The sequence below is a fragment of the Acipenser ruthenus genome, chromosome 4 (assembly GCF_902713425.1).
Source record: "Acipenser ruthenus chromosome 4, fAciRut3.2 maternal haplotype, whole genome shotgun sequence".
NCBI classification, from domain to species: domain Eukaryota; kingdom Metazoa; phylum Chordata; class Actinopteri; order Acipenseriformes; family Acipenseridae; genus Acipenser; species Acipenser ruthenus.
Genome location: NC_081192.1, coordinates 59613106 through 59639943, shown reverse-complemented (window position 1 = coordinate 59639943; position 26838 = coordinate 59613106). Strand labels below are relative to the sequence as shown.

Here is a 26838-nt window from a genome sequence, read left to right as displayed (position 1 = left end):
TGACAGTCGCACTCATGCTGTCATAGGCTTGAACCACAGATTCAGACTGTGACTGCGCATTTGAAACTGTGATCCAATGGCTATTAAAGAGATTCAAAATTTGAACAAAGGGTTTTTGGACTGTGCCTATCATGGGAGAGTAAAACAGGACACAACTTTGTAACCCATCTATTGCAAGATATTCTTGACTTAATAAGTACTGGGCCTGGTCAATATAAATCTAAAAGCCATGACCCATTAGATATAACATGTAAATTTAATTTATCTATTCCTCTGCTGATTCTTTGTGATTTGCACAAAGAATCAGCAGGGGGGGGAGGGGGGGGGGGGGGGGAAATAGTAAACACTTATTTACATACTATTTATTGAGACTCACTGTTTTGCAACCCATTAATGTATTTACAGTATAATATATCTATTATCAATAGTAATATTTATATATAACGAGAGATATTATATTATTAATTTCTTAGCAGATGCCCGTATCCAGGGCAACTTACAATTGTTATAATTATATCACATTATTTTTTACATACAATTACCCATTTATACAGTAGGGTTTTTACTGGAGCAATCTAGATAAAGTACCTTGCTCAAGAGTACAACAGCAGCGCTGGGATTGAACCCACGACCCTCCAGTCAAGAGTCTAGAGCTTCAACCTCTACTCCACACTGCTGCCCTATATACTTACCCTTGTAAGACCTCTGTTCTTGCAATGGTACAGTATCTTCATCTTCCACTACAACACAGTCCCCGTCATCCTCCATCCTCTGGCTGGATAAATTCTGTGTGCTGTCTGTAACCCCATCACTGGCAGGTGGGCTGGGAGTTGACGAACAACCTGAAACACAGGAGGGATTGCGAGATAGGCGCACATAGGGCTTCAAGTGCATCAGAGAAACTATTTTCTTGATATTTTTGCCATTTCAATTTTTCAAAACTGCACAAGTGTTTGAAATTGCCTCAATTATATAGGGACCCAGCCAATCGTCAATTTGACCATATTCTTTAGCAGCACCTCATCTCCCTTGGCACCCTTTGTTTTCTTTTTTTCAAAGGAGAGTTTCTGTTTCTGCTGGGACGCAGAAATATTTATTTTGACATTTTTTAAAATGTCAGTCAACTGGCTCCTGTGTGTTTCAATATCACTACTTGCATCAGGATCACCTTGTGCCAATGATTCTCCTGATGCAATACCAACTTCAGAAAAGTATTTCTGATGTCTGCCAAACATTAAAAAGAAAGGTGAGTACTTAGTGGACATTTGCATGGAAGTTCTAATTCCATAAAGAACAGGCTCCAGAAACTCGTCCCAGTTGTCTTGCTTTTCGTTTATTAACTTGGACAGAGCTGTCTTAACCCTTTGCGGTCCTATGTCAGATCTGGTCCGACATTGCAATTATTCCTGTCAGGTCCAATGTCGGACCCTGTCCGACATCAACAAAAAGACACAAAAAACGGGCTTTTAGTTGTTTTTTCAATGGAAAAAGCCGAGAAAACCATTCAATGGCCGAGTGGGAGCAACAGGAGCCGAGACAAGCCAAAAGAAAAAAAGGGCGTATCTCATGAATACTGATACTTGCCCCTGGCATCAGATAGGGGCGGTCATAAGGAAACAAGCTGGATGGTACTGCATCAGCGCTCAGAGAATATCACTGACATTTGCAGAGCTTTTTTGAGATGTTATAGTAATAAAATAATGACTTGGATCGCATTATTGAGGCGTTTGGTGATAAAACGAGTGATCAGGAGATGATTGATCGGTATGTACGACTATTATTATTATTATTATTATTATTTATTTCTTAGCATATGTGAAAGCTATAGCGTACGAAAGGGTGGGGCGGGGCTGGAGATGCCTAGTGAGTGCTTTGTTGATATGCAGGGCCTTTTAAACCCGTTTGACTGTGGAAAAAAAAATACTTTTAAACAGCGCGTCTAAAATTAACTGCGCGTGTGAAAATAAATTGGACCTGACGCGCAATTAATAAATTGACTGCAGAGGGTTAATGGTCTGATTTGTGCATTCAGCCTGCCCATTTGTCTGAGGATGATAGGCAGAGGTAATTAGGTGTTTAACACCAAATTCATTAAACAAAATGCTGTTTACTTGATTCACAAATTCTCTGCCTTGGTCTGTTATTATTTTTCCAGGTGGTCCATATCTAAAAAAAAGCGTTCTCAAACAAGCTGCCACTGATTGTGCAGTTTTATCCTTCAAATGGAAAGCTTCTACATACTTGGAAAACAGACATGTGGCTGTTAAAATGTACCTATTGCCAGAACTAGTTTCTGTCAGATGTCTACCAGATCAACACCAAGGATCTCCCAGACTCCTGTTGTTACGATTGGTGTCATCTCTGGGACCACTGTCTTAATGCTGTCCATGTGCTGACACCTATCACACCCTTTTATCCGTGATGATCCAAAATCCACCATGGTCTGCCAGTGGTATATACGCATGAAATAAAGCAAAATATTGTTCTACATGTATTCATAAAGGTATTCTACATCTTTGTTATGTTGTTTTTATTGCGCTTGAAATTACATACTATGACAAAACGGTGTATCAGTCTGTAGCCTACACTATCAAGGTCTTATTACAAGGATTGCATTTAACAGATATTAATCTGAAATGTAACAATCTCTCCACTTAACTGTGGTCTAGACAAAATCCAAACTTTGACCCAAATACTAATCCAAACATGTACTCCATAGCAGCATTTTCTTCAAGGTTCTTTTTTTCCTTTTTTTTTTTTTTTAAAGAAACCTGCCACCAGGAACTGTGTTGTAATTTTCATTTACAGTAGCAAGTGGTTCAAAGCTTTGATTTGATTTAATCTTTTATGTATGATGTAAACTATACTTGGAGGAAAGGTTTTGGAAGGTTCCTGTCCCTTCCCTGGTGTGCTCCGTGTGCAGAAGCGTGGCATTCATGGAAGATAGCTTCTTTTTCTTCTTTGAAGCGCCCTTAAAAAGGGCCCAAGATGTAGCCAACTCTCTAATTGAATGTGCAGCTACTCTTCCAGGTGGGGGTAAACCAGCAACATTATATGCGGTCGACACCGTGTCCGCAATCCAGTGTGACAGACGCTGCTTAGAGAGGGGCTGTCCTATAGTCCGTGTACCATAACAAACAAAAAGCTGGTCCGATTTACGCAAAGCTTTTGTCTTAAGTACATAATACCTCAATGCCCGCACTGGGCAGAGGAAGTTTAACCTCTCATCCCCCGATGAAGTAAATGGAGGCGGATGAAAAGACTCCAGTTCCACAGATTGGTTAATATGAAAAGCTGTGATCACCTTGGGGAGGAAAGCAGGGTTGGTGCGCAGCGAAACTCTTTTTCCATCCTCTCACATACGCATGCAGGAGCTGTGCACGGACAACGCCTGCAGCTCACTGATCCGCTTAGCAGAGGTGATAGCCAAGAGGAAGGCTGTCTTCATAGACAGGTACTTCAGCTCTATGGAGTCTAAGGGCTCAAACGGGGCCTTTGTAAGAGCCTCCAGTACAATGTTAAGGCTCCACTTGGGGAGAACAGTCCTCCTAGGAGGATGTAATCTTCGTGCGCCTTTAAGAACGCGCGTAGCCAAAAAATGCACACCCGGAGACCTAGAATCTACAGGGGCATGACATGCCAAATACACTTTTAAGGTGGAAGTGGAACTTCCAGCGTCAAGCAGTTCCTGCAGGAACTGCAATATAACTGGCATAGGGCAAGTAACGGGGTCATGGCAAGTAGTGGTGTAGCCTGCTTGGAGACGCTAGGAGCCGAAGCTGGTCTATCCCAGGAGAAGCGTACTTCCTCCATAAAGTATGGGAAGGCTGGGAAACACTGCGGGCGGGGAGCCAGCACCTGCATCCAGAACACGGACCGGCAAGGCTGTGCCGCCGGTGTCCAGGGAACCTGCAGGAACGCTGCAGCGCGTTCCATGAGAGCCGAGCGAGCTTGGCAACGGGGTGGTATTGGCTTCTGACACACACTCAGAGCCGGGTTCCTCCTCTGCAAGGGTGTCCCCCGCCTGCGTGTCGGAGGAGAACGAAGCTGCATCACCCGAGGCTGCTATAGACAGCGTGTCCTCCTTTGCCAGCTGAGGCGACCCTTCCCACCCCCTTGCACTCTCTGCGGGGAGGGGGGATATGGTGCCTGAGGCTGCAGCGGGGTCTGGACAGGGGTCGGGGCTGCTGTGGCCTGTTTTGATAGTAGCTCCAGGACCTGGGCCTTCAGGTCCATAATGTCCCTCGCCTGCTTCGAACGCTTCACCCGCTTCGCGGCTGGAGACAGGTTGCGCTTATGCTGCGCAATCAGAATTTTAGGCGCGGAGTCCAGGGGCAGGGCGTCAGGGGAACCTAAGGCCGCTGACGACCCCGCCGCGTGCCGCGGAGCTCTCTTTTCTGGCTTTCTCCAGACAAGCCTCTTTCAGCCTAGGCTGAAAGGCTTTGCAGATGTTACAAACCACGTCCCTCTCGAGGGCCATGGTGGCTTGCGGGACGCCCAAGCACCGCACACAGAGGGTATGATTACACTATGTAACACAATTTTTGTTCCTGGGTAGTAAGTGTTATTTCCTAATTGCTTATGCCTCAAAAGTATAGAAAATGGCTATTATTCCCCACAAACTTTGCTTTTGTGACCAGGACAGTGATATTTTGAAATTTACCTATTTCCAATGAGAAAAAGGGCGAATTTGTGTCTTTTCGTTCACATAAAGTCAGAAAAAAAACAACATATGAATCCAAATTATTATACTAAAGTAATACAAAAATGACAACAAAAGATTTAGAAGTGAGTAGTTTTTCAAGATTTACGATTATACTGTAAATCACTTTCACGAATCAGCCCCCAAATGTAGTCTCCCATCATGTTCTCGTTATACTGTCCTTGGTAGCGGCGTTCAAAGTCCAGTATATCCTGGTGGAAGCGCTCGCCTTGCTCCTCCGAGTACGCTCCCATGTTCTCCTTGAATTTATCAAGATGAGCATCAAGGATATGGACTTTGAGGGACATCCTACAGCCCATTGTGCCGTAGTTCTTCACCAGAGTCTCAACCAGCTCCACATAGTTTTCGGCCTTGTGATTGCCCAGGAATCCCAGAACCACTGCGACAAAGCTGATCCAAGCCCCTTCCCCTTACTAGTGAGCTTCTTGGGGAATTCATTGCACTCCAGGATCTTCTTTATCTGTTGTCCGACGAAGACACCGGCTTTGGCCTTTGCCTCAGACAGCTTAGGGAAGAAGTCTTGAAGGTACTTGAAGGCTGCCGACTCCTTATCTAGAGCTCTGACAAATTGTTTCATAAGGCCCAATTTGATGTGCAGTGGTGGCATCAGCACCTTCCGGGGGTCCACCAGTGGCTCCCACTTGACGTTGTTCCTCCCCTCAGAGAACTCGGTCCGCTGTGGCCAGTCCCGCCTGTGGTAGTGCGCCTTGGTGTCCCTGCTGTCCCAAAGGCAAAGATAGCAGGGAAACTTGGTAAAACCGCCTTGGAGACCCATCAGGAATGCCACCATTTTGAAGTCTCCTATGACCTCCCAGCCGTACTCATCATACTTCAAGGCGTCCAGCAAGGTCTTGATGCTGTTGTAAAGCTCTTTGAGGTGCACCGAGTGAGCCAGGGGAAGAGACGGGTACTTGTTACCATTATGGAGCAGCTATTTATATTACTGGAAAGTTCTAGAAAGTTCTAGAAGTTACTCCAAGTTTACTCAGCACTGAATCTATCTGGAATGTTCTGGAAAATAGGTAAATTTCAAAATATCACTGTCCTGGTCACAAAAACAAAATTTGTGGGGAATAATACCCATTTTCTATACTTTTGAGGCATAAGCAATTAGGAAATAACACTTACTACCCAGGAACCAAAAAAAAAAAAAATTGTTACACGGTGTTATCCTCTTGTGGGATGCTGGCGTTACAGGCCGTACAGGCATGGAACCCCAGCATGGGTCTGTTCTTGTGCATAGTCCCTTTATTATATGGGGACAAGTGCGCAACAGACTACGCCTGCACTGTTTACCGTGCGGCACCACGAGGTATGCGCTAGTAGCGCAGTGCCTACGCAACAAGAGCAATGTGCACAGCACTGCTTGCCTCGAACGTTCCAAACGCCTTGCGCAGTGGGAGCGTAGACTGCGTACCCTGCACACTGTGCATAACTGTACTAAAAAGGAGTAACTAGCACCTGCGCACTAAGTGCGCTGTGAATATCGCTTTGCGTATACTGCGTACTGGGGCACACGTACACCAAGTACCGTGTTTCGCTATACTCCTACGCTGGCGTTGGACAATATGCAGCCTGCGTTGCGCACTTGCACATCCGAGAGAGAATCAGGCTATGCGTGCGCCGTGGTAATAATATTATGGGTGCAGCATGTTATTATATTACTGAAACATTTTAATTTTGATTAAAGATTGACAACATTTTGACGTGTAAAGTCATTTAATATATAAATAAATCTCTGCGATCACACATAAACTACATCAGATTGACATCGATGTTATAGAAACATAAAAAGACAGAGGTTTAAAACAGTTTACCATAGAAACAGTCGTCGATCACACATTTTAAAGTTCATACGAAAAGACAGTGGCACGGACACGCACCAACATACACAGTCTAGTAAATAAAACAGCCAGATAAAAATAAAAAGCCATGCAGTGAACCTCTCCTTTAATCAAACTGTAGGCCCGCCTTACTTTTGTCTACTTTTGCCTTACTGCACTTGCGCGATCAACTTATTTCCCGGTCAAGTTATTTCCTACGACACCGGTCCTCTAATCAGTAGGTCACATAGTTCAGTATGTCTGCCAGGAACCAAGGGGCCCTTTTTCTTTCTAAGACACAGCAGTTTCATTAATTAGTCCAGTTAGATCACGTTCATGTATTATCATATTCAGGGAATATGTCCCACATTGTGCAGTTTGAAAAAAAACATGCTGTGAATGAACTGTATTGACTGCTGTACTGCCAGAAGGGGAGTTCCAGGTGAAAGCAGCTGCGTCTGTGAGAATGCTCATTTTGTGCCTTGCGGGAACTTCTTTTTTTTAATTTTTTTTAACTACTCCAGTTCTGCTGGTATTACTGGGAGATAGGGTGTTGTTTTGTCTTTTCCACTTTGTCTTAGTTTTTTAATTAGTGCTAAGAATATGTTGTTAGCATTGTTAAATTCTGCATGTTTCACTAAATTCACTTTTCTGCTGTACGGTGGGTCATTCAAAAAGTGATTAATACCAGCTCGCAGATTTATAAAGCTTGATATGCTGTATTACACTCCATCTTTATTTCTCAGGGATTATTTCTCAGGGATACAATTCCCTGAGGAGACTGTTCAACTCGTCCTTAGAAAGTACATGAATTGTAAGTTCCTTTTTCTTGTAGCGTACTCACAGCCCATTTAGAAGCCTTTATTGTGTTTTTCTTTTTGTTTTGGTCAAGTTCGAGTTTCAGTTCTGGTCTTTATAAAGACATTTGAATTACTGGTACTTTATTTCAGGAAATTCATCTTCATGCCATTCTTCAACATTTTTTCAAATGAAAGCATTTGACTCTGGGTCTGATTGTTTTTTAAGTCAGTGGTTACTTTTAGATATTAAATGTTATAGAATTAGGACAGGTAAGTGGCGGAGGAATTTGAATCAAAGGTGATGTGTCTGTTGAAAGGTTGTGTGGGATTAATGTATAGCTGATAGAATGCAGCTAACTAATCAGAGAGCAGGACTTTTTCCAAGCAGATTTATAATGTTTATTACCATCCACTCAATGCCTGCACTTACACTCTTAATGAATACACTGTTCCATTTTAAATGGTTGTGGCAGAAATGGCTGCAGGGGAAATGAAACCACAACAAGGAATGGCGGCGCAAAACTGAGACACTACGGCACTCCGTTTTTTTATTAAACAAACGAAAAGATGTATACAAAACAAAAAAACACTGTCGAAACAAAAGGCATGTTGGCCAAAAGAACAAACAAATAATAACTAAAATGAAAAACAAGTAGTGAATAGCAGTTGTTTACTTTTTATTTTATTTACCTTCTCTCTCTCACTCTTTCGACTACCGTTTTCACTCTGAACACACTCCGCGTTCAGCAAAACTGCAGATCTTTTATATTCTGGCCGAGGGGTTAACTAGCTGATAATTATCTTATTACACCTCAGCCATAGTCTGCACAGGTTTATTAAGTCTGCCAGCTAGTTAAATAATCAGTAGCTGACAGTCACGCATTCTCACAAGGTATTTTAAAATAAACAATAACATGGCGGACAGCACCTTGCACACAATAATAAAATACAAATAATACTTTGGCTTTTCTAAGTCATATATACATAAATTATAACACTAATAATAATAATAATAAACAAATATATACAAAGGGGCGGGACACTATGCCACAATGGCACTTATATGTGTTGAATGTTACAGACAGTTAACATACAATTTATAACATACAGTGCCTTGCGAAAGTATTCGGCCCCCTTGAACTTTGCGACCTTTTGCCACATTTCAGGCTTCAAACATAAAGATATGAAACTGTAATTTTTGTGAAGAATCAACAACAAGTGGGACACAATCATGAAGTGGAACGAAATTTATTGGATATTTCAAACTTTTTTAACAAATAAAAAACTGAAAAATTGGGCGTGCAAAATTATTCAGCCCCCTTAAGTTAATACTTTGTAGCGCCACCTTTTGTTGCGATTACAGCTGTAAGTCGCTTGGGGTATGTCTCTATCAGTTTTGCACATCGAGAGACTGAAATTTTTGCCCATTCCTCCTTGCAAAACAGCTCGAGCTCAGTGAGGTTGGATGGAGAGCATTTGTGAACAGCAGTTTTCAGTTCTTTCCACAGATTCTCGATTGGATTCAGGTCTGGACTTTGACTTGGCCATTCTAACACCTGGATATGTTTATTTGTGAACCATTCCATTGTAGATTTTGCTTTATGTTTTGGATCATTGTCTTGTTGGAAGACAAATCTCCGTCCCAGTCTCAGGTCTTTTGCAGACTCCATCAGGTTTTCTTCCAGAATGGTCCTGTATTTGGCTCCATCCATCTTCCCATCAATTTTAACCATCTTCCCTGTCCCTGCTGAAGAAAAGCAGGCCCAAACCATGATGCTGCCACCACCATGTTTGACAGTGGGGATGGTGTGTTCAGGGTGATGAGCTGTGTTGCTTTTACGCCAAACATAACGTTTTGCATTGTTGCCAAAAAGTTCGATTTTGGTTTCATCTGACCAGAGCACCTTCTTCCACATGTTTGGTGTGTCTCCCAGGTGGCTTGTGGCAAACTGTAAACCTCACTTTTTATGGATATCTTTAAGAAATGGCTTTCTTCTTGCCACTCTTCCATAAAGGCCAGATTTGTGCAGTATACGACTGATTGTTGTCCTATGGACAGAGTCTCCCACCTCAGCTGTAGATCTCTGCAGTTCATCCAGAGTGATCATGGGCCTCTTGGCTGCATCTCTGATCAGTCTTCTCCTTGTATGAGCTGAAAGTTTAGAGGGACGGCCAGGTCTTGGTAGATTTGCAGTGGTCTGATACTCCTTCCATTTCAATATTATCGCTTGCACAGTGCTCCTTGGGATGTTTAAAGCTTGGGAAATCTTTTTGTATCCAAATCCGGCTTTAAACTTCTCCACAACAGTATCTCGGACCTGCCTGGTGTGTTCCTTGTTCTTCATGATGCTCTCTGCGCTTTAAACGGACCTCTGAGACTATCACAGTGCAGGTGCATTTATACGGAGACTTGATTACACACAGGTGGATTCTATGTATCATCATTAGTCATTTAGGTCAACATTGGATCATTCAGAGATCCTCACTGAACTTCTGGAGAGAGTTTGCTGCACTGAAAGTAAAGGGGCTGAATAATTTTGCACGCCCAATTTTTCAGTTTTTTATTTGTTAAAAAAGTTTGAAATATCCAATAAATTTCGTTCCACTTCATGATTGTGTCCCACTTGTTGTTGATTCTTCACAAAAAATTACAGTTTCATATCTTTATGTTTGAAGCCTGAAATGTGGCAAAAGGTCGCAAAGTTCAAGGGGGCCGAATACTTTCGCAAGGCACTGTATATCAATCCCACTCTTTAAAAATGTCCTTTCATTGAAGGTTTCCGATTTGTTGAAGTGGTAATTTGTTTTTGAGTTTCATCATTACATTTATCAAATGGTTTTAGCAAAAAAGAACTGTACCACAATTAATACAATGTGGTTTGAGAGTACTCTTAAATTTAGCTGTTGTTTTGACTACTCTATCTTGTACTGCTTTGAGGGCAGGGAAAAAACAATTGTGGCCCGCATTATTAAGTTAGTGATTGTATTTATGTAAAAAAAAAAAAAGGTATTTCTCAGCTGATGACTTAACTGCCTTCCAATTCCTCCTTTTTAAGCCCTAATTGTCTAGTGTAATTAGCTCCAGTTAGGTACTGTATGTATATACAAGTCAGAGACTGAAAACCGAATTGGATATTTCGAGTTAGCTATTTTACAACCATGACACAATTCCTGACTAACATAATTGCTTTTATTCTCAACTCTCAAAACTGCTCAAAAGATGAATACCAAGGGGATTAATCTGTACTGTACAATGTTCTGGCAATGTTCAATGGAATTTGTTAAAAGAAATACGATATTTTCCCATTGATAAACCCCAAAAAGTCTGACATTATTATAGGGGTCTACATAAATTGCGGTAAATGTATGTATTTTTCACGGGTATGTTGCGGAATAAAATTAGGATTTTGCGGACCTATTTAAACATTAAATAAACCTAAGTAGACAGTATTTCAGAACACTATAAAGCCTAAAAATAGTGGTACTTGCCTTTGTTAAAGGCGAGCATGCAGCATCCCCCAGCAGTTGACTTGACCATACATTGAGACTGCATGTCTGCATCCACTGAATTGGTTGGAAGTTAAGGCAAAGCTTTGCCAAGTTATACAGATGTGGAAAAACAGCCCAAAAACTCGGTTACACAAGGGCATCTGGCATACTTTAATAAAGGCAATGTATGCAGCACGTTCGTTTTCATGTTATTTGTCCCATCCAATAATTTATTTTATTAGTACCGTGTCAAAACAAAGTAAACGTGTATATTCGGGTCTAAACTTCCAACTGCGAAAATGTAAGCAGCAGGTTGAAGCGAGGTGGCTGTGCTGGATCGTTTTAGTACTGATTTAACTTGCAGAAAGGAATACTTTTTGTCTGCGCTGCCTTTCCAGTTCGGTTTCTGAAAGCTGTTTATTTTATCTTCTGTTCAGCAGCCTCTGTAGTAGCCTTTTGTTTAATGTGTGATTCTTAAGCTAAATAGCGATCGATCGTATTTTCTCCAAAGACACATTGATATGCAAAACAATTACCTCAGTCTGCATGTACAGTTTCTTTAGGAAATATCTTGAAATGATCATCAGCCAAAATATACTTTGCTTTCTTTGTCATCCATTTCTACTATTTTACCTCCAATGCTGAAAACTAGATTTTAGCAACCACCAACGTTGTCCCACCCCCTACTACCCAGTACAGGTCACATAAAAGCAGTAAAGACGCACTGATAGGCTGATTAAAACTTTGTCATTTGAATAGTAAACAAGAACGTTAATCGCTTTGGAGAATTTGTTTTGTAAATGTTATTTGTGGACGTTTTTTGTTTGTTTGTTTATTTGCTTAAGTGCAATGCACACAGGACTGAGAAGGAATAAAAAAGGGCTATCTACAGAAGGAAGACACATAGTTTGCGTCACTTGCGTTGTGCAGTAGTTCTTTTAAACTAGGTTTCTTTTTTTCCCTCTCTGTACTTGTTTGTATGCATTGGCTCCTAAGAGGTGAATTTCGCGGTGACCCCTCAATTTCACGATTTCCGCAAAATCGCGATTTAGGTAGACCCCTAATTATTATATATAAAAGGAATATCAGCAAACCGTAATGAACTTTGTGTCTCTGTGGGTAATGCAGTGGTTATGCATGAGCTTTTCTTCCCATATAAGCTCAATAGGGTGTACTTTCCTTAATGTTTTGGCCTCTATAATAAAAGGTGAGAATTGATACATATGTATGTTTATATTTCTACAGCAATTTGCAGTTAGGCCCAGTAGCCATGACCCTCACTCAGCAACCCTTTTGCTAAAACAAGAAAAGGCTGCTATGTATCCAGTCCCTACTCATTATTTACCAAGGAACACTGCACAGGAGTTACCATACTCTTCAGTTGGGTGAGTACCCTTGAATTTCAGTGAATTAATGCATTTCAGTGGCATCAACAATGGTATTGACAGAAATAACACAATCTGTCAGACACCAGCAACTGGAGGTGTGTCAGCGGTATATGTATTACTTGTACTGTAACACTTGAAATGTATTTGCTTACGATTGTAAGTCGCCCTGGATAAGGGCGTCTGCTAAGAAATAAATAATAATAATAATAGAGCTCCTGCTGTGCGACTGCATTAACTTTACAACATTCATAAAAGATAATATTTTAATGGAGCCACCTTCAAGTTTATAGTAACACTTTGTCACTTTTTTACAGTATAACTTAACTACCCCTGTAATATGATCATTTGAATATCCGTGGGTTTGCTCAAAACCAAAAACTGTTAGCCTGCTGAACTTCTGAACCACCACTTCAATAAAGCTCCAATTTTAAATTTTTACAAAAAAAGCATCATAGTTTCATTAAAATCTGAGATGACCCTCAGGCATCCAAATTTGTTACATAATGACCCAGATTTGATCAATTTGAACTATTACTGTCTAATATTTATCAGTCAAGCAATGGAAGACTGAGAATCCTACTTCCATATATAAGTAGTTAAATGTAAAAAACATATATTAATTTGACTGATCCAGTTTGAAAAATAAAGCCCCTTTCACACTGGCACTGAAAATCACCCATCGTGTGAAACCATGCACCTGGGTCAGCAGCAACCCACCTCCTCAGGACATGCTTTGACCCGGGTCGAGAGAGACAAGATGCATGATGGCCGTTTGTAAGCAGACAAAGTAACAAACAGCCATGCATGCGTGAAATTTTCAATTCTGCAAGGAACATTTCTTTTTATTCTGTTTAGCCAGATTGAGACACACCATGAGCCAGATTGTAGCAGGGATGAAGAAACATTTGGTCTAATCATCATTTGGGCCAACGATTCAATCCAGAGAAGTTGGATGGAAGCGTCTGTAACAAGCTGAATACACACATTTAATTGCTTCTGTCGCCCAGGTAGTCCCTGCTTTTTCAGCAGTGTGAAATCGCATAGCCGATCCATGCGACCTGGGTAGAGCACGCCAGTGTGAAAGGGGCTTAAGATAGTGCTGTGTTTGTTTAATGGTAAGCACCATTCTTACTGAGCAGAATTCACTGAACCAGTTAAACAAAGTGATCATTGCAGCTGAAAACAAAATCGATATTTACCTAGAACCAGGCATATTAACCAATTACTCTAATAAACAACAGATAAGTAACTTGGACATTATAGAACATAACAGTGTAAACTATTTAATATGCTTTTGGTGACTACATATATGTCACACGGCTGGCTGAGTGGTGCCGTCAGATCCAGGAAATGAGTAACACACAGGACAGATGAAATGAAATGATGAAGACGCTTGCTTGCGCCGGTTTATTATAAATAAAAAGGTTTTAACAAAACAGAGGACACGGCACTTTACACCAAAATAAATAGACAAACAAAACGGACTAACATCAACAAACGGTGGACGGACAGACACACAAACACGGTGAGTTTAAATAAACAAACAAGTGTCGTGCTGGTCCTACCAGCACGCAATAGCAATTGTTATCTTTTTATTTCTCCTGCTCTCTCTCCCGTTCTCCACTCACCGAACACACAACCCCGAGTAAAACGTGCATCTATATATACTGTTGTGCTGGGATTCAATTACTAATTAATTATTCACTTGAATCCCAGCATGTGAACTAATTCTGTGCAACCCCGTGCTCACATATTATTAAATACTTTAAATGCACGTGAAGTGAAGTGCAATCCCTGTGTCTAAATACAATTATACATTTTAAATAACTCGTGCTGCACACACCCATTTATATCCCGTGCAGCCATATCTATACACCAACATTAACACAGCACACGAAACATATAACACAGAAATGCACACAGGGGCGGAGCACATTGCCACATATACCCCCCCTTGTGCGCAGCACACATGGCCTCAACGGCCACCTCCCCCCTTAAAAGCCCAAAAGTCCTGCACAAAGTCCTGGGCCAGAACCGGAGGCTTCAAGGGGCCCACAGGTCGCGGGGTGGCATACTCCTGCCACTCTTCTACTGCTGGTGGCAATGCCGGCAGCTTCCCAGCTGACAGCGGAAATGCTGTCAGCAGAGACATTAATAGTCCCCAGTCTGGCTCCTCCAGCCGGGGTAGTCCTGGCAGCGGAAAGGCTGCTTGGGGGGTGGTCTCCTGACCTCCCCCCTTCTTCAAAGTCGGCAGCTCCCCTTGGTGGGGCTCCGGCCACAGTACTTCGGCAGCAAAAGTGCTGCAGTGGGCGCAGGTCTCCTGACCTCCCCCACGATCTCCGGCAGCAAAACTGCTGCTGGGGTGGTGGTCTCCAGACCTCCTCCCCCTTCTTCGTGGCCGGCAGCTCCCCTTGGTGGGGTTCCGGCCACAGTACTTCCTGCTGCGATGCGGAGCAACAGGCAGCCCCAGGCAATGCGGAGCAACAGGCAGCCCCGGGCGATGCAAGGCTGGCATCCTTGGGCGAAGCAAGGCTGGCATCCTGGGCGGTGCGAGGCTGGCATTCTTGGGCGGTGCGAAACTCAGCTGCAGCTCCTCTTGTGGTGGAGGTGGAAGCAGCAAGCAGTCCTCCCATGTTGGAGAAGGCGGAACCAGCAGGTATTCACCCTCTGCTGGTGGAGGTGGGAGGGGCAAGCAGTCCTCCCACGACAATGAATGCGGAACCAGCAGGTATTCACCCTCTTCTGGTGGAGATGGGAGGGGCAAGCAGTCCTCCCACGACAATGAAGGCGGAACCAGCAGGTATTCACCCTCTGCTGGTGGAGGTGGGAGGGGTAATCAGTCCTCCCACAACGGTGGAGACGGAACCAGCAGGTATTCACCCTCTGCTGGTGGAGGAGGCAGAGGCAGCTCTTGCTGCTCTGCTCCTGCTGGTGGAGGTGATGGAAACAGAGGCAGCTCCTGCTGCTCTGTGCCTGGTGGAGGTGGTGGAGGCAGAGGCAACTCTTGCTGCTCTCCTCCTGGTGGCAAAGGAGGTGGAGGTGGGAGCAGCGTGTAGTCTCCTGGCGACGGAGGTGGGAGCAGCGTGTAGTCCCCCCCTCTTGCAGGGGACTGGTGCGGCTCTGCCTCTCTTGCAGGGGACTGGTGCGGCTCTGCCTCTCTTGCAGGGGACTGGTGCGGCTCTCCCTCTGTCTCGGAAGGGGAAAACAGCAGGCATTCTTCCTCTGCTGGTTGTGATGGGGAAACCAGCAAGCATTCTTCCTCTGCTGGTGGTGATGGGGAAACCAGCAGGCATTCTTCCTCTGCTGGTGGTAATGGTGGAGGCAGAGGCAGCTCCGGCTCCTCTCCTCGTGATGGTGGGGGAAGTGATACCAGCAGGCATTCACCCTCTGCTGGTGGAAGTGGGGACAGCAGGCATTAACCCTCTGCTGGTGGAAGTGGGGACAGCAGGCATTCACCCTCTGCTGGTGGAAGTGGAGACAACAGGCATTCTCCCTCTGCTGGTGGAAGTGGGGACAGCAGGCATTTTCCCTCTACTGGTGGAAGTGGGGACAGCAGGCATTCTTGCTCTGCTGGTGGAGGTGGGAACAGCTGCCTTTCGGGCTTTGGATTCCCGCGGTCCCCCCGTCTGGGTGCTGGACGCTCGCGGTCCCCCCGTCCGGGCGCTGGATGCATGGGCTCCTCCCACTCAGGTGCTAGTTCCTCCTCACAACTGCGGAAGGGACAGACGGCAAAGTAATGCTTACCCTCGCAGAGGGGGCACAATGGCACTGATGGCCGGTCAGGTCCTGGCTTCCTAGCCTTCCGGCGGAACCACTCCTCAGTGTCTTCCCCCCATCCCATCTTTCGGGACAGTGCCCGAAGAGCCACATGGACGGAGAAGTGCATGGTGATGTGACCACAGCCCTGCTTTCTCCTTTCCCCCTTTGCGCTGCTGTTGCTGCTTCTTCAGGCTGTTTTTTCCCTTTTTTTTTCTTTTTTTTTCTTTTTTAAACAGTCCTGTGGGGTTTTTTTTTCCCCAAAAAGACACTTCAAAAATAAAAATGCACTTTCCCTGGTCTGATGCTTGGGGCCGCTGTCATCCCGTTTCTGACACCATATGTCACACGGCTGGCTGAGTGGTGCCGTCAGATCCAGGACATGAGTAACACACAGGACAGATGAAATGAAATGATGAAGACGCTTGCTTGCGCCGGTTTATTATAAATAAAAAGGTTTTAACAAAACACAGGACACGGCACTTTACACCAAAATAAATAGACAAACAAAATGGACTAACATTAACAAACGGTGGATGGACAGACACACAAACACGGTGAGTTTAAATAAACAAACAAGTATCGTGCTGGTCCTACCAGCACGCAATAGCAATTGTTATCTTTTTATTTCTCCTGCTCTCTCTCCTGTTCTCCACTCACTGAACACACAACCCCGAGTAAGTAAAATGTGCATCTATATATACTGTTGTGCTGGGATTCAATTACTAATTAATTATTCACTTGAATCCCAGCACGTGAATTAATTATGTGCAAACTCGTGCTCACATATACTTTAAATGCACGTGAAGTGATGTGCAATCCCGTGCCTAAATACAATTATACATTTTAAATAACTCGTGCTGCACACACCCATTTATATCCTGTGCAGCCATATCTATACACCAACATTAACACAGCACACGTAACATATAACACAGAAATGCACACAGGGGCGGGGCACATTACCACAATATATCATAAAAGGACTGCATAGTTTGCACATATACATGATTTCACATGTTTCTACTTTTCTTCTTAGTTTGCAGAGACCAGTGCAACAGATAATACACTCAGGAAAGAGATCTGATGGTTATCAAACAGGATTTCATCCATACCTCAGCAGAGATGCAATTCAACCTTTGCCAACTTACCCTGGCCTTGATACCACCTCCTGCTACTATCCTGCTTTCTTACGTCACCTTCCACTGCAGCCCTCTGTGTACAGGTTAGTGTCACAACAAAGCAACCTCCCTCCACTCTGACAGTGTTAACATGGATATGAGTTACTGTACAATATCTTAAGGTGCTTTACTGTAGAGCAAATGTATAGCCAATTGAGCTGGTCTTCTCAACAATAACCCTTTAAAGACCGTGATCGTGTAAACACGATCATACTGAAGTTAGTGAAGTGTCGTTCTTGGGGTGTGATTGGGTAAACACAATAAACAACGTACAGTACTTAGTTTCTTTGACTTACTGGGCCACCATACTTTGCAGTACAGATTGCAGATGCATATTATTGGATAGGGATGGGATTGAATTTCATTGCCTTCTTTTTTAGTTTTTTATCGTGTGAAGTCACTGAGATGGGCATCTAATTTTTAAAGGGGGGGGGGATATTTTACACAGCACGCAAAAACAAAATATCACACAGGAACTTGTTTACAGCTAAGAAAAAAATGGGAAAACACTGTAAATCCACTGTATTTGATTTATAATTATATTAGAACATTTATTCTATTTCATGTGTTTTAATATATATGTTTTTACAACATTCATAAATATCAAGAAGTGAGTGGATATACACAGGTAATATTTCTTGAACTAACTTCATCAGGTATTTTTTTCCTCCATATTACTGATATTAATGGAATGAAGAACTATTATTTTATTTATAAATATTTATTTTGAGAAAATAAATTGAGAATAGTGTCCATTATTGCTTATAAAGACCCTAATGTATTATGTCATTGCAATCACTCTGGTGAAACAATATCTTAGCCCAAACATCAATATTTTTCAATAAAACTTTTAGGAAGTATTGTATGGTCCCTTGGGTTATAGAATAAAAAAGGGAAACTTTTGTATGGTTTCTGAAGTACAGTACTTTATAATGTTCCCCAGGGTGTTCTGAAAATAGGACACCAATTCCAAGACGCTACTGTAAAAAACAGATTTTTAGTGGTTTTTAGAGTCAACTATAGCCAAAAAAAAACCTGGTCCTGGGGGAGCAACCCACTGAAAAATGCTTGGGGTTTTCAATAAGAGAATTTTCTCACTATATTTCTCAAACTATTAAAAACCTCACACAATAAAAATCTAATGGATGCCAAGTGGGTTTTGCTGGCAAGGTTCAATATTAATAGGGATCAAAGATAGGATGGACATTTTGTGATCAAATTTCTATTGTGTTTTTATACAAACTAAAAAACAGCACATCTTCATACATTGCTGAGCATATTTTCCCTCCTCCAACGGCCCCCCTCATCCCTCCTCAGACCCCATGAGAGTAATTTGAAACAGAAACTAGGTAAAAGGTAGACAATGTACATTGACAATCCCCTCATTTCCTAACCGTCCCAAAGGCAATTAGGCAGCAGTCAATAATTTGGCTATCTCAGCCACTGCAAGTCTCCAGGTGGCAGTTTTTGCCATATGTATCCAAAAAGTAGATAGTTCTAACATAACTATGTCATAATATGACAACTCTGAAACATTTTAGGGATAGAATTTTGTCGGCTTCTCCTGAGAACATTAAAGGGTTCAGAGTGTAAACCACCAGTTGAGACCATAGCAGATGGATTGGCATACATCGTACACACCAAATTAATAGAATTGTCACCTAAACCGAATCTCTCCAATACCCGCTGGCAACAGCTCTGGATCGTTTTAGTCGTCCAAATAATTACGAACAGTATTATTAACGACAAACAAAAAAAACAAAACACTTACTTAACATAGGGGTCATTTAACACAACCATTCACAAAGTAACAGATCACATCACTGCGTCCCCTTTTTATAACGTCACCCATGACCCCTTATTATTATTATTATTATTATTTATTTCTTAGCAGACGCCCTTATCCAGGGCGACTTACAATCTTAAGCAAATACATTTCAAGTGTTACAGTACAAGTAATACAATAAGAGTAAGATAAATACAATGACTTTGGTTCAAGCAAGTACAAGTGTGACAAAAATACAATTAAGTAATACAGCAGATAACAGTGACAGTGATAGTTACATAAAGATATGATTAAATACAAAATACTACAGATTAAACACTTGGCAGATTACAGTACTCTGAAGTACAGGATTAAATGCAGTAAAATAGGGGGCAGATAAGAGCAAATAAAGCGCATTTAAGGAAGGGTGATAGTGTCCCAGGGGAAAAACAGAGGAGTTCTACAGGTGCTGTCTGAAGAGGTGAGTCTTAAGGAGGCGCCGGAATGTGGTCAGGGACTGGGCGGTCCTAACATCTGTAGGAAGGTCATTCCACCACTGCGGAGCGAGGGTGGAAAAGGAGCGGGCTCTGGAGGCAGGGGAGCGTAGAGGAGGTAGAGCCAGTCTTCTAGTGCAGGCGGAGCGGAGAGGTCGCGTGGGGGTGTAGGGAGAGATGAAGGGTCTGGAGGTAGCTGGGTGCAGTCTGGTCAAGGCATCTGTAGGCTAGTACAAGAGTCTTGAACTGGATGCGAGCGGTGATCGGGAGCCAGTGGAGTGAGCGGAGTAGTGGAGTTGCATGGGAGAAGCGAGGCAGAGAGAACACCAGGCGGGCAGCGGAGTTCTGGATGAGCTGGAGCGGACGGGTGGCAGACGCAGGGAGGCCAGCCAGGAAGGAGTTGCAGTAGTCTAGGCGGGAGAGTACCAAGGCCTGGACCAGGAGCTGGGTGGCGTAGTTGGTGAGGAAGGGTCGGATTCTTTGGATGTTGCTCAGGAAGAATCGGCAAGTGCGTGCCAGAGTGGAGATGTGCTGGGAATAAGAGAGGCAGGGGTCCAGGGTGACTCCGAGGTTCTTAGCGGAGGAAGACGGAGAGAGTGTGGTAGATTCCAGAGGAACAGAGATAGAGAGATCAGAGGAGGGCGTCAGCTAAGAAATAAATAATAATAATAATAATTTGATCTCTGTCACAATGGCACAATCACTTCACGTGCAGATTAAAAGGGGTATTTGTATGGAAGCACGGGAAGTGCACAAAGTAGTTCATGTGCAGATGTACCAAGATTCCAATTGAATGATTGCAGTGTTTGCTCCAGGACTTACAGACTGAGGGGTCAATGTGGCCCCCTCTCAAAACTTTAGGGGGACATTTTCTTCAGTCGGGGTCAATATGTTTGATTCAGAACCAACCACCATTTCTTATTTTTGTGTGTTTTAATTATGCCAACAGAGTTTACTGACCTTTTGTTTCTGAAGAACAAAAAGTAAAACTGTAAAGCTGTAGTTACAACCAAGTTGTCTCTACAATACTCACTGTAACTTTTGGGGAAAATATTGGGAAATGTGTCACAGTGATGCTGGTGTTTCACTGAGTAGAGGATATTCATTGTACCAAATCACATCAGAACAGGGGTTTTTCAATCTTTTTAAGCTGCATACCCCTTTCCAAAAAATGTAGTCCACCATGTACCCCCATCTGAGACAGAGTCATAATAAAATGAAAACAGAAAAAAAGGTCTGTAGAATAACATGATGCAACAAAACGCACAAGTCTTGGAGTGTGATGGATACAATTATAAAAGTTACAGTATTATAACGGAAAAAATATATATTTACTTTTGGATAAAAATAGTCCCTCAAACAGGTTTCTAGTTGTTGGAAACATCAACATCATTTTACTGTAATTATTAATTAATTAAAATCAACGAAGCCTCAGTGCTAGCTCAGTCACTCAGAAATGACATAGGACTATTCCATGATAGCAAATGGCAATCATGCATTTTTTACTGATAATAAAATTACAGAAAATAAGGCTAAGAAAAGTTCACTATCCACACATCTCTACAGCTGACCTCATTACGAAAACATTATTGGCATTTTTAAATTTTTGGTGACTAAAACATACAGTACTGATGCTAATTAAATAATAATAATAAAACACTTACCTAGTATCAGTGTGATGGATGTCCCTGCTTGTTACCTCACAAATCACTGATGATGTCAGGGAAATTGGAGAGAGCTTTAGTCGCAAGACATTTTTTGTGTTTTTAATCTTTGACGGTATTTCGTCTTGATCGTCCTTTGCTAGTAATGTACTAGTATTGAGCCAACAATCCATGTTTTTTCACTGGATTGAAAGCTAAAAACTCTTACTCTCACACCAAACTTGTCAAATTAGACCGCATGGCAATACTTCGGTTTCTGATTGGCCATACATTCTGTATTTTAAAATTAACCAATAGTACTTAAGTTACAATAAACTTTAATCGGGTCATGGAAAAAAATAAATATCGATTTGCACACACAGGAAATAAAATTAAAGACTAGGCTTTTAGTTTTTTAAAATATGTATTTTTTTATCCCAAAGACAGACTGCAGTAACTGCCCAACTGTTTATATGACATTTAAACAACAGGGCTTATTTAAAACATACATATATAATATGTAAATTAGTCATGTGTGCACTGAACGCTCTGTCACAACGTATCAGTCTGGTGTTCGTGATTAAACGCTGATTACACGACAAAAGTTTGCAATACTAGATTGGCAAGTGGTACTAAATAAAGTGCGTTGTCCGCCATTTCAGAGTTGCATTAGAAGAAACCACACTACCAACAGATACAGTTTAATAGTAGTGTTTAAATGCCATTGTCCTGACTGGTAAATTCTTACCTTCCAGCTGCCCCTTTATTTTGACAATTTCCAAATCAAAAAAGGCATTTCTTTGCTTGACATTTTCCATTCTTAGCACCCAAGTAAATATTTTGGACAGTTTTCAAAACAATTTTTGCTTTATTTTTACAACACACGTTGATGTTGTTGATATGATGAACGCGTTTGCTTCAGGTACTGTATTTAATTTTTTTCAAGGTTAAACAATGGCCCGTGTTTCACAGAACACTAGAAATAAAATGTAAAATACACAATATGTATTTCGTTGGTTTTGTGGATTTGCTATATTTTAACAATATTTTAACAGTAAAGCAAGCTTTCCTTGCTTTACTGTTGATTGGAGGTATTTTTTTACCCGCTTCGTTAAAGAAAATGCTCTTTCTCCAGGGTCGGGGATAATGTTTTTGGCAGTTCGGCACAGATTTGTAAAAATATTTCTAATCCCCCCTTTGCCGCTTGCATTCTTCTTCTTCCCGTTTCTTGTGTTTATGCTTTGCTTCCCATGAAAGAGACACCATTTGCTGTATTCAAGCAAAGTCAAACTTACTGACCATGTACATGTGTCGCCGCATGAAAGTAAGCAAGACAGTAAGTTCCGGGTCAGCCAGTTTGATTTTGTGTGAACACAAGTGAGATACACTGCCTCGGTTGAAATGTCAGTAAGTGAAGTTCTTCCAGTTTGCACGCAATTCTGTATCTGTTTAAAAAAAAAAAACAGTCTGTCGTTTGCCCCCCCCGACTTTGGATCCTAGGCAGGTGCCTGGTTTGCTAAATGCGTTAATCCGGCCCTGATTGCTGTATATATATATATACAGTGCCTATAGAAAGTCTACACCCCCTTGAACTTTTTTCACATTTTGTTGTGTCAGTGCCACAGAGTTTCATGCATTTAAATTAGGATTGTTTTCCACATATCTACACACCATACGCCACACTGTTTAGGGGAAAAAAGTTATATATTAAAAATACAAAACTGAAAGATCATAATTGGGTAAGTCTCCGCCCCCCTGAGTTAATACTTGGTGGAAGCACCTTTGGCAGCAACTACAGCTGTGAGTCTGTTGGGATAGGTCTCTACCAACTTTGCACACCTAGATTTGGAAATATTTGACCATTGTTCTTTACAAAACTGTTCAAGCTCTGTCAAGTTATTATTATTATTATTATCATTATTTATTTCTTAGCAGATGCCCTTATCCAGGATGACTTAAGATATCACATTATACATATTATACATTATTTCACATTATACAGATATCACATTATTTTTTTACATTCAATTACCCATTTATAAAGTTGGGTTTTTACTGGAGCAATCTAGGTAAAGTACCTTGCTCAAGGGTACAGCAAGAGTGTCCCCCACCTGGGATTGAACCCACGACCCTCCAGTCAAGAGTCCAGAGCCATTAACCACTACTCCACACTGCTGCCCTCAGTTCCTTGGGAGCGTTGATGGACAGCAATCTTCAAGTCATGCCACAAATTTTTGATTGGATTTAGGTCGGTGCTCTGACTGGGCCACTCAAGGACATTTACCTTTTTGTCCCTTAGCCACTCCAGTGTAGCTTTGGCTGTGTGCTTTGGGTCGTTGTCATGCTGAAAGGTGAACTTCCGTCCCAGTTTCAGCATTCTTGCAGAGGGCAGCAGGTTTTCCTCAAGGACTTCTCTGTACTTTGCTCCATTCATTTTCCCTTCTATCCTGACACGTGCCCCAGTCCCTGCCTATGAGAAACATCCCCATAACATGATGCTGCCACCACCATGCTTCACAGTAAGGATGGTGTTCTTTGGGTGATGCGCTGTGTTGAGTTTGCGCCAAACATAACGCTTTGCATTTAGGCCACAAAGTTCCAATTTAGTTTCGTCAGACCACAAAACTTTTTGCCACATGGCTACAGAATCTCCTGGGTGTTTTTTTGCATACTTCAAATGGGATTCAAGGTGGGCTTTCTTGAGTAATGGCTTCCTTCTTGCCACCCTACCATACAGGCCAGATTTATGGAGTGCTTGGGATATTGTTGTCAAATTCACACTTTGACCAGTCTTGGCCATAAAAGCCTGTAGCTCTTGCAAAGTTGCCATTGGCCTCTTGGTAGCCTCTCTGATCAGTCTCCTTCTTGCTCAGTCATCCAGTTTGGAGGGACGGCCTGATCTGGGCAGGGTCTTGGTGGTGCCATACACCTTCCGCTTCTTATCGTCTTGACCGTGCTCCAAGGGATATTCAAGGCCTTTGATATTTTGTTATACCCATCCCCTGATCTGTGCCTTTCAACAACTTTGTCCCGGAGTTCTTTTGAAAGCACCTTGGTGCTCATGGTTGAGTCTTTGCTTTGAAATGCACTACCCAGCAGAGGGAACCTACAGGAACTGCTGAATTTATCCTGAAGTCATGTGAATCACTACAATTTCACACAGGTGGAGGCCACTTAACTTGGTGTGTGATTTTGAAAGTGATTGGTTACACCTGAGCTAATTTAGGATTGCTTTTACAAGGGGGGTGGACACTTATCCAACCAAGCTATTTCAGTTTTTATTTTTAATTAATTTTCTACAAATTTCTAGACTATTTTTTTCAATATGTATGAATCTAAAACATGTGATTAAAAATGGAGCTGTACAGTCTCAAAATACCAAGATGCCTTGCGGGATATTGTAAACTTCCGGTTCACAGACCATAACTAAAGGAACCGAGTGCACTTTGTTGTGAACGCAAACAGACTCGGTCCTGAAAGAAAATGGAGAAGGACCAACAAAACAAACTTTAGCTGGCATCCAAACAAATTTGGTCCCTTTGCTCGCAGATAAGTGTGAATAGCAAGCACATTGATACATTTTGAAACAGACAAATGCAGCCTAATTTTATACTTTGTCAATTGTTATTTCAGCAGGTATGATGACCCATATTTTCTATCCATTCGGACACCTTTTCTACACCTCCATGAAACAACTACGATCTCTCCACTTCACACTCCCACACTTCCCTTTTCCAAGGACCTCTTAGAGTCAGCAAGCGTCATGCCCACAGGTTTGCAACAAGGACATCAGCCAGGCCATGCTGATGAGAGGTTTGTTGACATACTTCCGTTTAGCTGTTACACCATGTTCTTCACTACTACACTCTTTCAGTTTCTTCAAAAAGGGATTATCCCCTTTTAAAGAATAACTGCTTACATAAAATATATCTTTCCGGAACAATCTGCAAAGTTTAAAAGAAACATTACCATTGCACACCATTGCTGTGTGATGTTGTCCATATCGCAGCATTATATTTTTAATCATGTTGCAGGCTCTTTTTAACTTTTTATTCAATCATCATAGGCCACAGATAAACTAGGCAATACATTTCTTGGCATTTTCTCAGGAGCGTTCACCAGCATAAAAAATGGATTGCAGTATTGGCCAGATCACACTCCCTCCTGCAACAATGCTGGTTTTCTGTTCCCACAATACCCTCCTTTTTTTAACAGTACCCTTTCAAACAAACCATAACAGGAATATGCTTACCTTTTAATTGTAAAATGTACCTTTTAATTTTAAAATGTGTCTTTTAAATTTTAATAATCTCAACACTGAAATTACATTTTTAAATAAATGCACTGGTTGTAAATTGATATTTTTATAACCATATCCTTTTTGTTAATGTCTATTGAAACACAGCTGTGGTTTTGGTATGACAAGATGTACTTTAAAAGTTCACTTTCAGCGTCTGTCATCCTTGAGCACATTGTTAAGGTTAGAAGGATCGTTCTGCATCCACACTGCTGATAGGTATTGTTTTGCACTGGACAGGGCATCTAATGCAACAGCTCTAAATCAGGGTAAAACTGTAAACCGTCCTCCCTTTAGGTTTTCCATTATCAAGTGTATGCAGAGGTATATTTTCTGCACAAAAGGCTTCAATTAATTTGAAAAGTTTGTTTCTCATGTAAAGCTGTTCCCCCTATTTTCGTGAAATTGTTTGGGACATTGCTCTGCTAGTTGCTTAGAACTTAATTTCGCCACTTTTTTGTAGTTCTGTGTAAGTATTCACCTTTATTTGACATTTGCTAATCACTTTAACTTTGCTCTGCCAGTAATTCAAAAGACATGTACGGCTCACTTCTTGATGGGTTCTGTGAAATCCGTGACCACCTTGATATAATCGTATCCATAACTACAACAAATAGTAGACTATTACACTTCATTCAAGTTCCAGCCTGAAGTTGATATATATATATATATATATATATATATATATATATATATATATATATATATAAGCTTGCAACTGATATTATTGCGTTTATTTAAACAACAATGATTTATTCGTACAACATAACAAAACAATAATATTATTTAGTAATTAGTCAAATCAGCTTCTATAGCATTAAATATATTCTCTCAAAATCCTTAGCTAAAAAATAGCTGTAAGTTACATGCAATTACAAGTTTTCCATTAACAAAACAAACACGAAAGAAATATTAAGTTCTTAATATTGGTTCTTAAAAAGGCAATCCTGAACTATCTCATTCTTATCTAAGATATGTTCCACCAGTATGTGACAAAGTAACTCCTGTAGTATTACATACAAGACATTCTCTCAAAATGAGTTAACAATGAGATACCAAAAGTTACAACAATTGGGCCTACAATAGGAACTCTGTCATAGTTTCCTAAGGACAAATCTAATTGTACTGGATTCAATCAGATTAATAAAAGTAGTACCTTAATTATTTCTAAAACAGCTTTCTAAACGTTTGAATGGTAAGATATGTGTTATCTCACAAGCATCATAGATTTCAACTCTATATCATGACTCGCCTCTCCTTTTAGATAACCTAATAACCTTATTTAATACTTGCCTGAAGTTTCCATTGTGTAGTTAGCATCCTCCTAGGTAAAGTAGTAGGACTTATTTTAAGTCAACAAGACTGGGTTTCTCAGTGGAGCAGTGGTACGACTAAACAACTGGGAAACCATTTTGAACAGAAATTTATTGGCTAAAGTTGTTGTTTTTATGTGGTATGGAACAAAGTGGGCTAGGAGAA

At 41.6% G+C, this 26838-nt stretch overlaps 1 protein-coding gene across 1 annotated transcript in view; it reads left to right on the top strand.

The window, feature by feature from the left end:
- LOC117400038 (genetic suppressor element 1-like) overlaps positions 1 to 26838 on the top strand; it is a 147128-nt gene that overhangs the window by 94000 nt on the left and 26290 nt on the right. Inside the window, exons 5-7 of the mRNA XM_059022604.1 lie at positions 12081 to 12220; positions 17019 to 17204; positions 24696 to 24875. Coding sequence (XP_058878587.1) covers positions 12081 to 12220; positions 17019 to 17204; positions 24696 to 24875 — 506 coding nt within the window. The remainder of the gene's footprint in view (positions 1 to 12080; positions 12221 to 17018; positions 17205 to 24695; positions 24876 to 26838) is intronic.